A 17,066-nucleotide genomic window follows, 5' to 3' on the forward strand; every position below is an offset into this window, starting at 1 on the left:
ACCATGGACATTAAACAGATATCAAACCTCAACTTAGCCTTAAAGCTAGCATTACCCATCATTATTTTATAAAATGCAAATAATGTGTTGCCTATTTTGAAGGGAGTGGAAGGGAAGTTATATAGAAGCTGTTTCTCTTTCTAGCTACATCTACATTGCGTTCCACCTAACATAATTTAGTTAGCTTCACAGTTATAAGCGACACAAAAATGGCCACAGTAGGTAGTCCAGTGCTCTGTCTAGAAGATCACATCCTTTTCCCAACAAACACCCACAGTAACTGAAAAAAGGAAAACTAGAACAAGGCATGCATGCAATGAAGCTTTCCTAGTCAAACCTCTCAGCTTCCAGAGATTTGTAGGTAAGAGGCTTCCTTTGGCAATATGAGGTATTCACGTTGAAAACACAAACAAATTTGTTTCTCTTTTAGTCAGGAGATTATAAATAATTTGTATTCTCTCATTATTAAAACTATTTAGTGAAAGGCTTGCAAAAAAAATCAGCAGATAATTCTTTAGTTAATACCTCTTTACTGGATATATTTTGAATATTTGTTATTTGTAACGGACTACTGACTTCGTAACACAAGCAAGGTAAGATATGCAGCTTGACTATGTCTATAGATGGCTCCAAACAGACATTTTGTAATATCTCAAATTGAATATCTCCATCACAGGTAAAGGTATATTGCACCAGTATAAATGACATTTTTCCATTAATGCTTTCTGTGAAAAATAAAATTATTCTCTTGAATTTTAGCAGAATATAAATAAAATAGCATGAAGTAAAACTGTGATTTTTACTCTATCCAGTGTTTGCAATATTTTTCTCTTGTGTATTTAGTCATAGATGGTAAAAGTGCAGGAAACTCACAGCAATAAAGCCAGTAGTTTACTTTGTTTTCATGGGGGAATTTAGTTTGTAATCACGCATGTCTATTACTAATATCAATGGGATACTTGCAACTTATTTTACACATGTCTTTAAAAATATTTAGGAACAAGTCTGTGTCAATACAATACAGTCTTGGTAGACAAATATTGTTTGGATTGCAAATAATTCATCCCGTAGTTATTAATGGAAACTCAGCTCGGGTACAGTAAAGATTCAGACTCTAAAAGCATAAAAGAACATTACTATTACCCAAGAATATTGCAGTATCATGAAAGGCTGTGGCTGTAACATACTTTGGCATAATCAGGCCATGACTCAAAAAGGTGAACTTATGTGAGAAGTATGGAAACATCTTTAGCCTTCTTACCAGCACCCACACTGCATTTTGCTGTGACCCACCTTTCATCATCCTTCATCTTCCCTGCAACTGCACACTGACTTCCAGCATTCAATCCAGAAGAAATCAACAAATATACATTGGGGAGGAATAGGCATACCACTTAATTTAAGCTCCCTGGGGAAATTTATTTCCTCTTCCTTTTAGATATGCAGATATACATCTGAATAAAAATTATGTCTCCAATCTCATTTTTTATTTTATATTTAAAGTTGTTTTAATTATATTTTATTATGGTTTATTATTTGCATTTCAGCAATTCCCAGCAAGAAATAAACACTGGTTGTTCTGGGTACTATATATTGTTATTATCTCATCTTTAAATATACAAATAATTAATAATTGCATTTTTTGTTTCAATAAGTATTTATGGAGAAGTAAGAAAAACATATGTATGATATACAAAAGGAAATGAGTTTAACTAGCAGTCCCAGCGACAGCAAACAGGCTTGTCTAATGCTTGCCTAAAATTACTTATTAGTGATTAGGGGCTATGTATTTAACTTTAGTATGGATGGAAGACACAGCCTCACTTGTGTTTGCTGGCCAGTTTTAAAGGATGACTTAGGATTTCTAAGATAGAACTAATTAGATATTCACTAAGTTCAGTCACCTGAAATCTCCAGCACCTCCAAGACTTTTAGCACATTTTGTTTCCAAATATCAAGTGCTTAGAAATACTTACTCATATACCCAAATGCCCTGTACTTACAGCAAGGTTTAGCGTCCTCCTCATTGATGAATGTCAAAACTAGTGCCCATGCAGTACCCTAACCCTGTTCTATTGTTAAGCAGGACAGGCTCTATAACCTTTTCTGGAGACATCCAAGGTCTATGTTACACAGAACCTGTGGTTCCTGCACCTCACACAACTGAATATACAGAAGGAGATCGCAGGACAGATATCCATGCATGCTGGTGCAGCCAGAGGCTGCTTCTTAGGTATTCACATGACCATCCTATCCCTAAAATATAGACAACCTCCACCAGCACGTGGCCAGTTGTGCACGCACCCCATCCCATGACCTAACGAAGAAGTACACTTGCATTTCCCAAGCAGACATATATCCTCTCCATGAAAAGGACACAGCCATGTTTTTGTCATGTATGAGTCTGGGGAAAAAAGAACAGCATTTTCCAAACCACTCATCCAGCCTTTGGCTAGATTTCTGCTATTTTCTGTCTCAAAAGCACCCTAATAGTGGAGGCAGTGAAAGAACTGTGAGCCAATTATCTTTTCTAGAAATTTAGATCTGCTCTATTGCTACAATAGCTGCAACAAGAGAAAGGTGAGGGTTCTTACTGATACATGTGCCCTCCACACCTCTGCACTGAAAGGGATGTAAAATTCATCTGGGCCAAAGGAGAGCAAAGAGAAATTAATTTATCCAGTGACAAGAGTCCTTCTGACTCATGTATTAAATACATCATGGTTTTCAGGTAGTGCTTATGCATTTCTTAGTAAAGTCACAAATGATGTTACAAGCAAAGACCACAGTACAGAAATTCTCCTTTCCCAAAATCCTGTTAAAAAGTTCAAACTTGTAGTCAAATACCTAAAAGTCAGTTATGCAAGTGTCAGTTTCACAGTATCTAACTCATTTGTGGGCCTAGTGGAGCCCTCTCTCATTGCAATAAATGCTAAATATGGAAATAATTTTAAATAGCATTGATCAGAGAAACTGCCACTATTGTGCATGGGTCATTGCAATAGACTCCACCGTTTTAAAGAGAATACTTAACTTTATCTACATATGCGGGAAAGTCAAGCTAACTTTTTTTTTTAAAATGAAGTGGTTTTCTGATGTTGTCCTGACAGAAATTAAAACTGAAGGGTGGGGAAATGCCTTGATGGTATCTGGAAGGATTCTCAGAGATCTGTGAAAACCATGTAATGTGATGTAGAGACACACTGAAAAAATCCAAAAGAAGTATGTCCCACCTGTTTACCCTGATAGATGCTTTGTCGTGGTGTGGAACCCCAAGGTAGGGAGCAGTACGTAAAAAAGCACAATGAGAGAAGGCATAGAGAAGCCTCGTTTTTTTTACACTATTGCCTTTTATTTTAGCTCTAGATAAGGTTTGGGGCTTCTTTTAAAAAAAAAAAAAAAAAAAAACCACAAAAAACCCCCCACAACTGAACAAGCAGTGACTGAATTTCACACTCACATTTTCTATAAAACAAAACTGAATGTATTCCTGGAAAATTAATCCTGGTCATTTATCCTGAAGCACTGCGGCACTCTCATATTCAATCACCAGATTAGCTAACCTGTTGATGTTGAATGCTTTGCTCATTAGGTTGCTGTCTAGAGACATTGAGTGCACACATTTGTCAAAACAATTACTAACAACTTTCCTATACATGCATACACAGCTTAAACATTACATACTTTGCTAACTGTACTTCTTCATTTAGAAAAAAAGACATTCTTTACAGATTGCAGTAGATCTGTTAGGAGAATGCTAACTCTTGTAGAATTACCTTGGCTTATGACTTAAATATTTCAGATTCTAAGTCTCAGAACCAAAAATAAGCAATCACAAATGTGCTCATTCAGGCCAGGCAGAAGTAGCAATTCTTAACATAAGTTAATTCTTAACTTTTAATTTACATACTTTTCATAAAACAACTCTAAAGTGCGTAAGAGATTGCTTAAGAAATAAAGCGAGCAGGATTTGGCCCTACTCTGTCACAGCCTTTGCTGAATAAAATACAAGTGATTTTATGTATTTGCAGCAATAAGCAGGGAAAAATATTGTGACAAATACACTAGAAATTAGTAGCTGCACAGATCAGGCTTATCTGGAATAAGTACAGTATGGCTACATCATTTCCTTCACTATCATTTTGCTTCTGCATGCAACATAAAGCCATATTGTTGCAAAAGTTGCATCTGGGAAACACATGATGACTGAACTCATGGACAAAAAAATCTTCATTCTAATAGGAAACACTAGCATCTTGGCTCCAAGCTACATGCTAGTGTATACCTTAAATAATATTTGAATCACGCCATACTGTACACAGAATAGACATCGTAACTACTGAATAGGAAATCTGCAGAAAATTTGGTAATACCCTTTGAAGTCTGTTCTTTGAAGACAGTACTTTAAGTGAAATGAGCTTATTTATAAAAGGAGTGCTTTTTTTGTGAATGCTTTTATGGGAGACACATTTCAAATAGCTTTAAATATCATTTCCACCTTGGCACTTCAGCAATTTAAAACAGCTATTTATTAAAGAAATGTTTCTCAGCTTAGTAAATGAGATAAACAGTAAGATACATTTCATTAGCCTGTAATAAAAAGAGCATTTAAGACAAATGTTGTTAAACACACCAATGTAATTTTCATCAAATTCTCTGCTGTGGTTTAATATGTAATCTTTATTTTTATGTACTGTATCTGTCAGCTTCTAAATTCATTTGTTTGCTCTGGTTCCTTTAAAACTTAAATTACTAGAAAGTTTCAGTAAATAGTTGATCCAAATAATCTTATGAACTGATTAAGCCAGAATGCTTATATTAATTTAGACAAATCTGTAACTGGCTCCTCTCCATCCCTTTAAGCTGATCTACAGAAAGGCCTACCTGGATGTTAGTCAGAAGGGTCTCTATGGAGGACAATCCATCAGGGAATAGAAAAGGAGATGGAAAACCTGGAGGTAGCGGTTGCCCATGCCCAGTTAGAGAAAGTTTGTCAAGGCTGTCTCTTGCGGTTGGTGTGGAGAGCGGGGTCTCATCTGTATGTGATTGAAACAAAAATATAGAACAAGTTACGCTTGTCTGTTTTTATTAGTCCTCAGTAATGGCTTCCCTAGTGGTTTCCAGAACATTTATTGCAAATTGGTTCCTGCTATCAGGAGAAAATGCTTTCTGCTGAATTTTCTTTAATGAAAAAGCTGTGGAGATACAACAAGATAACATTAATGAGTAACTTTATAAGCCTTTTAAATGCAGTCTCTAATGAGACTGAGTTTACAGTGCCATAGAATCTTTTTAAAACAAATATTATCTCACATATACTTGTGATAATATATTCAGGCTGACTTTATGGGCACCTTCCCAATTATCTCATTTTAGTTTGTCTTCTATTTGGATTGACAATAGAATATTTTCTAGCATGACATATATTTTGTGTACAAGAAATATTTGAATACAAGGCTTCCCATACAATTAACCCTTCCCACTCTTAATGGTTTCACTTACAGCTCAGAAGATTCTGTAACACTGAGAAAAACTACAGTTCCTCAATGCATTTTTAATCAAGAATGTATACCTGATTCCCACAATTGAAACATGCTCTGAACAATACATGAAATTAACAGCATGGTTACAATCACTGGCCTAATTTTCTTAAGCACGGACATCTTCTAACAATTAGTACTAAACTCCTTAGTGGGATCTTCGTAACAATCATATCTGATCAGTTCTGACATCACTATGGGAAAAAACTCCCACAGCTTGAAGACGTCTAAGATTAAAGTTTCACAGATAATCTGTGAACGGATTATAAAGTAAGTGGGGGAAAAAAAAAGAAAAAAATACAATTAATAGCAACTTCAATACCCCGACTTTTTTTTTTTTTTTGACTTTGAAATATTTTTAGACTACTGTTGATATGATACAGAAATTTAGGTCAATTTCTTTGCACCAGATGTTAATCTGAATTCTTCAAAAGACAAACTATCTATACGTAAATGTAGATGCATATATCTATACATACTCTTCTTACCAAGGGCTCAATCATTAACTGACACATATTGATGTATCTCAATACAATACAAGGACATCAGAATGTACTCTTGGTATTATGCAGATCTCTGCACAGCTATTTGACTACAGAAGTGTTCGCCAGATTTGTTCTTATCCATCTGAGCTTTGATCATTCCAAGATATATATACTTTTGGGTATTTTATTTATTTTTCTTTCTGCACTTCATTCAATTACACTTTCAATAGTGGTCATATTTCTCTATTTAACCTATCATGTACATTAGGAATTGTATTATATGAAAGTTATGACCCTAGTTGCCTAAAAAGAGCTCAAACAGGCATTTGGACATCTGCCCTGGGCTGTTCCCACATCTCTTTCTAAAACAGCCAATGAAGAGAAGGAGGCACCAGTTTAAGGTACTAATCCACCTGAACTGTCACAGGCATCTACTACAGAAGGAGACAAATCTTCCTCTAGAAGTGTCTATTGACTGTAAGAGAAGCCTAAGTTGACTAGCTCAGATGGAAAGATCTACTTGGACTGAGAGATCAGTCCTGTCATGGAAGCTGTACTTCTTACTTCACTGTGGCTCAGGCTGAGAGTAGCCAACACAAGTAAGACCCATTTCACTTCTTCCGTTTGTCACAATTTGTGCCACAATTACTGCTCTCTCATAAAGCCATCATTCAAAAGATTACGAAGGTAAGCTTTGTGAAAGGAACTGATGTTCACCAAGGAAGGCTTCAGCTGATTCAAAGATTTCTTCAGCTACATTTAAGTTTTCCAGTCATGCCACAAAGTGCTTAGAAAAACTGGCTGCAGATTACTGAACCATTTCCTATCTACCTCACTGAGATTCAAATCAGGGTCTGAAAACTGTACTGTGTGCATGTATCCTCTGTCCTCAGGCTACCCTGTGGCAATACTGATATCTCTGTAGTCATATTTGGCCCTAAATATGACTTTTTTTCTTCTCTTCCCAACTTTTAAAATATTATAGAAATATTCAGCACTTCATTAGGAAAAAAAATAAATTAGGTATTCCTGGATATTGCAAATTAACATTGTTCTCAGATCATCCTGCTGGTTCATCTTCTCAACTCCTATTCCAGTATGAAAAATCATTATCAAATGTTTTTTTCCAAACTGCTGTCAGAATTGTTATGCTTTCACTAATCAAAAGAAACAACTCAAAACTTAAACAAAACTAGTTAGACAATAGATTGATAAGCACTGCACAATATTGTTGCATAGTTGGAAACTTATTTCTCCTTTGCTGCTAATATGGCTTTCCCAAATGATCCCTACTCAACACTGAAAAAGACTTTAAAAAGTGAAAAATATTAAAAACCCTCTTCTGTGTTAACGCCATTGAGGTTTTTTTTGGCTAAAGACTTTTTTATATCAGTAGTTCCAGTGAAGGTACTATTTCATATTAGTAGTTCCAGTGAAGTAATTCAAGTGAAGACACACATGGTGTAGCAAGAAAGAGGCTAATCACTAGTACGCACGGTGGAGTTGATTAAAATAGACAAGAAAGTAAACTAAAAAAGACACCATTTGCCTTTAGGCTTGTGAGAGAAATGGATCAATGACCTCTCATAATTTCTAAGGCAACTTAGTATCTTTCTAATATTTTAGGTCTCAAATTGTCATAATGTTTTAAAACATACTACATAAAACTCCCCCACTTAGAAATTCTATAAACATTAATTCACACAAAAACGATGTTCTTCCATGCAATTGTTGACACACGGAAAGCTCCTAACACAGGTCTTGTCAGAGAATTTAAGCAAGTTTTTTACCGTATTACTACTTTAAAATTAAATATATGCAAAATCTGTTGTGAAGCTTGTAAAGATTTTCCTAACAATGTGTGGCATGATTTAGCAAAAGTTGAAGTAACTCAAAAAAGGTTAGAATGGTAAGAACTGAAAACAACTTTCAAACTCTTATAATAAATAACAGAAACAAATTTACACTGAAGGGCAAGACTAGACAGCTGAACTTACTATGAACTTATTTTAATGAAACGTCAACTTAGAAAAAAAAGTCAGACTAATGTGACTTTGTTTTCTTGATGTCCCATGTGAAATAAACTTTGAGTGTGAGTATGTTTGAAACAGAACAAATGTACATATTATACACAGGAAGTGTGGATATTTGTGGATGTGAGATAAGCGATGATTGAGGGAATCTTGAAAAAATGCATTTGTAACAAAAACCACACTGTAAACACAGCCAATTAAAACATAACCACATATCTTAGTAGCAAAATAATATGACCTCCTGCCGTTAAAGCCCTCTAAAAATCTTCCATTCCTACAGAAGTCCTCTTTTCTCAATACAATTAGATAACTTTGTTTCCAAACATTCATTAGCCTAGCATATTTTAAACTGTTGCAAGGACCAGAACATCCCTCTTTGCCTACTAGGAGAGCAATGCTGCAAAAATGAGGAGCCCTTGCTGGGAAACAGAGATTTGGCATTTTCGGTCTAAATGCATCAAAGGAAGCATTTAAAGACAAGTCAGGGCAAGAGGGGAAAGGTCAATCTACAACTCCATTGTCAGAGTTGGGAGCACAATAGTGTAAAGAAAAGGGGGAAAACAGAGAGAACAAGGCAGAACAAAGGAGTATCCAGGCCTGCCTTGACTTGTGCTGGGAACTGAGATGTTGTAAATTAAGAAATAAACGAGATTAGGACAAGACCAATCCCCTACAGTATCTGAGTAGAGACGAATATGTGCCTTGACACATGAACTGAATCACCATAATAGTCTAATGTGACACATATCTTTAAATGTTCATAAATGCTACATCCAGTCCATCCACTGTTCCTCAATTTCCCAAATTCACCTGGTTTTGTTCAAACCAGATTTTATCTGTGAACAGCAGCTGGTTTGGGCCAAACACAATGAACATTTTTCACTGTATTTGGTTTGTTCCCATTCTATTTTATTCTTTTGCCAGATAACATGGAAACAGACATCCTGGAAGCTGTGACAGCTATTTAAACAATAATAGATGAATAGAGGTAGCCATTCTCTTGTCTTTGTTCCTAAAAGCAAGTAGGATAAGTTCAGACCAGTCACTAATCAAACTGGAGAATATTGATATTGCCAGTGTTTGAAAGCAAGCGATAACAGCTGGCTCAAAACAATACTATACAGATTACTGCCTTCCTGTAATCATTTAATGGTTTTGTGTAATGCATCTTGATGCTTTTTTGTTCTCTGTAAAATATTTCACGTGTATTTGTTCCTAAATCAGGCTCATATTTACCATTTGAATGATGAAAGAGGATCCTGTTTTCACTTTTTACTAAAATAAATCTGGTGCATAAATTTTCGTGGAAACAATCTATTCCATTTGGCTTAACATGATTTTGGTTTGTGCTGTCAAACACCCCCTTTGTACAAAGTTTTCTATTTCACCTTCCTCCGAGATGGAGGTTTCAGGTGCAAGAAGCTCATCTACTTTAATTCATCTGCAATTGTTGATTTACTTTAACACAAAATTACAGGGGTCCATGTCCTGAACTAAAATGTTTACCAATTTCAGGAAGATATAACAAAAAAGAAAGAATAATGCTCTTGCTCAATTCCCCTATCACTCGGCTACTTATAGCTTTGGTTATTCAAGATGCACCCTGCACGTAACCAGAGGCAATGTGAGATGACTATGAAGGATGTTACAAACTGTAAAAGGAATGCACTAAAAGTAACTCCTATAAAAATACCTTTTAAAATAAAAATCTACATTTTAGTTTCTTTTCTTTGTGTTAAAAACTGTTCACCAGAACATCCAAACACTCTGACATTAAAACCTTTGCAACTGTGGCATCTGGAAATAAGGGGACAATATCAAATATTCAACAGACTGACAAGCTGATTTTTGTTCCTGTAACATTTCAAAGAGCACCACCATAAATGCTGCCCACTGAGTTCCGTTTCTTGGCTTCATATGTCTGCCCGAGGACTTTGGAAATAGTAACTTGCCAGTAATGAAATATGACTAAAAGATTAAATCTTTACATGGAAAGGACCATAGTTGCTAAAAATGTGTTTCTTAGTTGTACACACTGCACACAATGGCTTTATACCTGGTGCAGTCACATATATTTGTGCAAATAGGTCTCACCATACTTACATATCTGTATATTACTTCTACCATTATGGACCATTTTTGTAAGTGGCATTCCTTCAAAATGTGCAGACTTTCACTTGACGTGAAGCACTTCACAAGAATAAGGGTATGTAAGAATCTAGATTTCTATGTCCACTTTGGAGGTAGGTTTGGATGCCCACCAACAGCATGACATGTATTTGCTGACAATGCTGCCTGATTTTAATCGCCCAAAATAAAATGTTCCAACTCGATGCTTGTCCATTTTAGAAAACAGTTTTAATTAATACATTTCCAGTATTTCTTTAATTCTTTTAAAGAAAACGTAGTCCTTACAGATCACTCTTCACTGCCGCACAGGGTCACTGATCATACTACAGTTAGAGTCATCTCCATAATGGTCAATTAGAACTAGCAGGAGAATCGCCCCTTTCCCCAGGTTCAGTGATATATGTTCTATGCTGATATCCTGTAAATCAATTTATCTATAAATACTGAGGGGAAAAAAAGGAACGTATTGATGGCTGAAATCAGGAAAAGTGGGTTTGGAAACAGGGATGACTTGACAAGGAGACAGAGGCTAATAAAGAAATCAGGGACACTGAGCTGAGAAAACTGGAAAGGAGGACAGTCAAGGAGCCTGAATCCTTTAGAAAGGGGTAACAGCATTGGGATTATGTGGTGGAGCGGAAAAAAGGAGTGTCCAGGAGTAAGACATTTATATTGACTCAGCAAGAAATAAATAAAACAGTCAAACTGAGCGTTTTTTTTACACTGTATTTTGTGCAAGTAATTCTCATAGTATTTCAAGACATGCAGTTCAATGTAAATGAAATTTATAGCTGTCAAGAGCAAATATACAAAAATATGTTCTTTTAAGATCATGTTTTAATTTTGTTAAGGAATTACTGGTATAACATCACCATACATGAATGGAAGGAGTTGGCAAAATATATCCAAAAAGCAAAAATGTAATTAGTGGTGATGTTCCAGCTGTGAGGATTTCTTCAGGCTTTTTGGACAAGATCAAGTTGAGTTTATTCTTCATTTTACATGTCCCTAGGAGGGCCTCAGAGTCAATCAGTACAACTTATCTAATTTTCTCTTTCAATAAAAGGATTATTTTAATAACCTTTATCTTATTTTGCAGCCTATTACTGATTAAGGCTGGGTCAAGCAGTATCTGCGGATTTATTTATTCTAAGGATTTCACCATATTTCAGAATAAATTATCATTCCTATTTTGAAACAAACGCATGTTACCATACAATTGAATGTTAAAACGCTAGTGATATTTCCACTTTGAGTACTTTGGCATCACAACGCTCACAACAAAATTATATGGTTTATCCATCCCTGTAATAAAAATTATCCTGTTCATCCACAGAACTATTCACATAATTTTTTTAAGTGCATAGAATAGTGAAGGATAAAGAAGAAATGGAATATTCGCAGATGATTCTGCATATACCTGATAATTCTAGAGTACAAATATCTTGAACACCTAACAGTAACTTACATTAATTAAACCTCAAGAAATATAAATTCCTAAAGATAAAATGGTGGTTTGAAAAGCACACTAAATATTTTTATTGCATTTTTTTAAACAATATATTGGTATAAATGCAAGTCATTTATAATATTCTAACCTTGAGTTCTTAATTATGACTGCTATGTCTATTATTTCTTTTTTAAAGATCTTTATATGTTACTGGCGGGGATCGGATGCAGATTAAGGCCATCTGTGCTTTGGATGCTGAAAAAAGTATAAATGTATTTTACTCGTTCATGTCAAATGTCCCAATTAGTACTCCGCTAGCTCCATTCCATCAGCCAGGCAATACAGAGTGCTAAAAAGAATGTTTCTTGGCTTCATAGCAATTCTATGAGAACTGCTTATATGCATCAGTGTATGTGGAGGGTTGTGTAAATATGTCTCTCTATAGGTTCACAAGAGTCATTCTGAGCATTTTTGAAAGTCCTGCTGTGGCATGCGCATACTCATCTGTGTAGTAAAGAGATATCTGCTTAGGAAATCAAACCCCACCATTATGATACTCACTATTTCATTTTCTTTACTGCACTGGCTACAGAACCTGGCTCCTAGGTAGCATGATGTACATCAAGCTTTACTAAACGTGTGCAGAATCAAAGACCAAGGCAAGTATTTTGACTTTGAGCTAAATTCCTGATTAACATCAAACTGTAAATTATGGATTGGACTTCAAGACTGTATAATTAATACGCACTAAAACTCACATTTTCAAAATTATAGACATAACTATGCACATCTTGACTAATAAAAGCAATACACAAGGTAATACATCTATAGCGTGCATATTTATTCTTGTTGCCTGTTCCTCCCTATACTTTAACTGTCTCTGTATGGCTACTGTAAAATGCAAAGGAAAAAAACATTACAGAATGTAATAATCACATTCTGCTAGATTTTATTGGATCATTTCAAGTGCCACATGAGTTGGATTAATAATCCTCTGGACATGTTTCACGAAAGCTGAAAAATATCTATTATTTGGGGATTTAAGCTGATTTAAAAAATAAGGAATATCAATAATACTAGCACTTTTGTCATTATCAGCTGAAATACCACCACTTTTTTTTTGTAAGCATAACAGTAGAGAGAAGCACATTCTTGATAGGAGCACAGCTGGTAACTTGTAATTCTCTGAAGATGAAGGTTTTATGGTAATACCTGGAACTGCACTGTGTTAGCATTGTTTTTCTTGGTCTGTGTTCAGTTAGTAATTCTAATACTCATTCTCTTCAAGAAAAAAATAAAAAAGTAAACATTTTCAAGAAGTCCATATTTAGCCATGTCGCATTTATGAGGGACTAAGCATCAGTGCTCCTGCTGCCTTGTCACATGGCCCATGTTCTTGGTAATCTGCTGACAGCATGAACCGGATGCTCAAACAAAATTAAAATATGGTGATGTGTCTGTGCAACACTCATCAGCTGTCATTCACTCAGCCACACATAACCTGTCCCACAAACTCATCCCCAGAGTGCTGGCAAGCAGATGAGATTGACCAGGTATGCTTGGCACCTCGTGTAAAGTGGCAGCACAGAAGTCAACAGTACAGCATTTCACAAATAAATACGTCAGAGAAGCTCAACAGAGAAGACAAAAGAAGTTTAAATGCTTCATATTTATGGTAGCACAGACTGGTCGTCTGCCCCAGATCTTCAGCCTGTCAGAATTCATAAGACTGGGTCTATCAGTTTATGTCAGTGTTTTGTTTAACTGAATAGTCACACAGAATACTCTCATGTTTTTTCTTGAAATAAAATCAGAAAATATTATGTTTTAGATAAACTTATAAAATGTTCAGTGACAATGCTTTTGGCAGAAACACAATATTTTTAAATCATGTATACGTATATCCATGTCACTATCCTGTATGATCATATTAATGCCCATTATTTTAATAACTTCTTTAATACAAAATATTCTATTAAGTACTGATATTCAGACTGACAATATATTAATTAGACTATTGATGAGACGATCAGTCTAAAAATGCTTAGCAAACCAGAAACATACTAAGGAAACCCATTCCCAAGGTTTCTCCATGTCAAAATTCCTACCCTAGATGTATTAGTGGCTTACCCTTAAAGAGAAAAAAAACAATTACAAAAAAAAAAAGAAAAGAAAATAATTTAAAAAACAGATCAACTTATCTAACACAACAGTATACGGATATTGGGTAATAGATTTTAGAATTCTTAAATATATAAGAAAAAGCTATAAATGGTTGGAAATGCAGGGGAAGAAATTCTGTAAGTACCTAGGGGACAGTGTTGGTCAAGCCCTGCAGTCATGCTTCCAAGAGGTGTTTCCTTATCAATATTTTGGTAACATCTACTCTTTGCTTAAGTACTCAAGTGGCAATATACATCTACAACATACACAATTACAGAAATAAATGATGTAGTAACTCCAAGATCTCTCCCAATTCTTCTCATAGTTACTACAGCAATGGATACTGAAAACAAAAAGATATGAAGCATCCTGTTTTGACAGTCTCTCAACCAGAAGGGTACAAAATGGGTGAGCTGCTTTAGTATCACAGAGCAGTATAACACAGAGGCTTCCTTAATTTGGGGGCTAAACCCCTGCATTTGCATAAGAGACTATCAATTAAATTTAACTCACTTTTTAAAATGATTTCACAATATTTTTTTTTTAACATATATAATAAACGTCCTTAATGTGTCTATCTGTGGAACGGTTCCAGTACTCAGATGCAAATGTTGCAGACAATAATTGATGTACACATTTTGGATTATATGGTTATGATACTCTAATAGAAATTTGGCTGCCTGCCTATGGGAGTTCAATATGAGCTTCAGAGTTTACAGCATCAGAAACAGTCCTTTACAATATTACAGCCACATTTCTCAACCCATTGCCTATAGATTATATCCTAATATCTGATTTTCACAGAAATCTATAATAATAAACAAACCAAAATCCCTAAACCCCAGAGTGCTCAGAAACAAAACTCAGAATGAAAAGGCAAGCATTTTTACATCTGATATGATTCTTCTTGCAATTCATTCATCAAAAATCCGCAAAAAACTGCCAGAATGTGTCCATTAGTGAGATTTCTATGGCATTCACTAGCTTGATGCTCACTGATAGAATAATGTAGAAGTTATACCTCTAATGTTTTCTGCTCCATTTGAGACATCCACTTTAAAGTGAGCTTGCTTTTACTGCTTTTATTGTTGAAAATACAGCCGTGATTTGGCCTGCATGTGTCTTCATGTCTTGGAATATGTAATTTACGCTAATATATATCAGAATATGTATTAGAGAAGACCAAACAATATCCTTTATGTATTTATACATCATAGGTCACATTCATCACCAATTTAAGAAGATAAAAAATAGTTTGCAGTTACCATGTAATCTGCGTCAGTTTGGTTTACATTAAATACTGAAAATTAATGTACCTAACACAGCAAACAGGCTATATACTTGCTGGTAAATTAAAACCTTTCCCAGCAACCAGTTTAAAACCTTCATGCAAATTAAAAACTGCATTCAGCTTTTTAGCAATATTCTGCCATATTAGCAAGGAAATACACATTGTAAGCTCATTACATGGACAGATCTTTTCACTGATTGTATTTCATCTCAAAATTTCTGTAAAAGTTTCAATGTTCATACCAGTAATATATTTGGAAAATTATTTATTTCCTTCCTTAAGTAATTATAAATGCAATGCAAGAGAAGCAAAATACAAATCAGAAGAGTGGCTAAAATGTTCTCTAATACTTTGAGCAGCTGAGGGAACTGGGGTTGTTTAGTTTGGAGAACAAGAGGCTGAGACCTTATCACCCTCTACAACTACATGAGAGGAGGCTGTAGCGACGTGGTCTCGTCTCCCAAGTAACAAGTGACAGGAAGAGAGGAAATGGCCTCAAGTTGCACCAGGGGAGGTTTAGATTGAATACTAGGAAAAATTTCTGTATTGAAAGAGTTGCCAAATATTGGAACAGGCCCTGGAGGTGTTCAAAAAGTGTAGTGTGGCACTTTGGGACCTGGTTTAGTAGGCATGGTGGTGTTCGGCTGACGTTTGGACTTGACGATCTTAGAGGCCTTTTCTAACCTTAATGATTCTATAACTATTTTTGTATGTGATAACTGTACATAAACAAGATTCATAAGTGAAACAATATACATCAAAACAGGAATCAAAAGATCTTTACCATTATGATTCTGTGAAAAGTTACTGCCTAAACAAACTGAAACAAATCACACAAGCTTTGTTATCTTAACCCGATGAGCTCATTACATATTTAAGGATAATACTTGTTTTTAGAATCCTGATAGCAGGCTGGTTTTGAGCCCAGCTAGTAAAAGAACAAGCGTTGCATTAGGAAATTACCACCCTGCATAGTTTTGTGAATTGTTGCATGCAGAAGATTGACATGAGCAAATCACAGCAACTTCAATGATTTCTTTTCAGCTTTTGAAAAGAAGTCAGTGGTACCGATGAAGGATGCTCTCCTACCAAATTTTAGTATGATTCCACAAGTTCAAAACCTAAAATCTGATTTCTTCTTTAACTATTATTTTCAGAACCACATTCCTTTGTCTTCTCTTTTTCCTATCTTTTCTGTAACTCAGCATAATGTACTGCTTCCTAGAATCTTTTCATGACTTCTCAAGCTTTTCATGACTTCTCAAACTTTTTCTCAGTAACGCTTATTGTTTCTGAAGTCTCTTTGTTTCAGTAGTTTCTTCCTTTTCCAAGACACGAAGAAATTAGTTTGCTTTTTGAAATTTCAAGTCTAGCTAAAGACTACATGAGAAAAAAGTACAGTTAGAGAGAAAAAAGAAGACTCTGACAGAAACCTGAAGGGAAAAATCAGCCTAAATAATCTCCCTATTTGCAAAATAAAGCAGATCTTGACTTATTTTCTGCTTAACCATTTTCACATGTAAAACTGTGAAAACACAACCTGAATCATTATCAAAACACATAAGAAAGTGGAAAATAAGGTCTTAAAATACAACTTTAATTTATGCTCCATTTTCCTGTATTTTGGTATAATCATAATTGGAGTAGCCCTGATCTGACTTTGACTTAGGTATAGATAATTCAAGTCAATACTGCTATATTTACATATATAAAGTGTAGGAAGGTTCAACATTAGGTCAAGTGGTTAGAAATACAATAAGCATTTTGCTATGCTACTTTACTATCACTTTGGTCTATAAAAGGAGACACCACTATATAGCACCACAACATTTTCAGTGTGGAAAGTAAATTAAGATTTGTTATATATAAAAGCAACAGACATCTAAGACAACAGAACAGCAGAGCTTCAGCTGGCACAGATCTTCTTTGTTTCATAGACGAAATAAAGTTGAGTCAATGATATAATCCTATGCT

At 35.1% G+C, this 17,066-nt stretch overlaps 1 protein-coding gene across 6 annotated transcripts in view; it reads right to left on the reverse strand.

Moving 5' to 3' along the window:
* Positions 1-17,066, reverse strand: part of DACH1 (dachshund family transcription factor 1) — a 365,247-nt gene that overhangs the window by 45,313 nt on the left and 302,868 nt on the right. For all 6 annotated transcript variants that reach the window (XM_054066079.1, XM_054066085.1, XM_054066075.1 and 3 more), the window contains one exon: positions 4,885-5,036. In XM_054066079.1, coding sequence (XP_053922054.1) covers positions 4,885-5,036 — 152 coding nt within the window. The remainder of the gene's footprint in view (positions 1-4,884; positions 5,037-17,066) is intronic.

The sequence above is a fragment of the Cuculus canorus genome, chromosome 1 (genome assembly GCF_017976375.1).
Source record: "Cuculus canorus isolate bCucCan1 chromosome 1, bCucCan1.pri, whole genome shotgun sequence".
Taxonomy (NCBI): domain Eukaryota; kingdom Metazoa; phylum Chordata; class Aves; order Cuculiformes; family Cuculidae; genus Cuculus; species Cuculus canorus.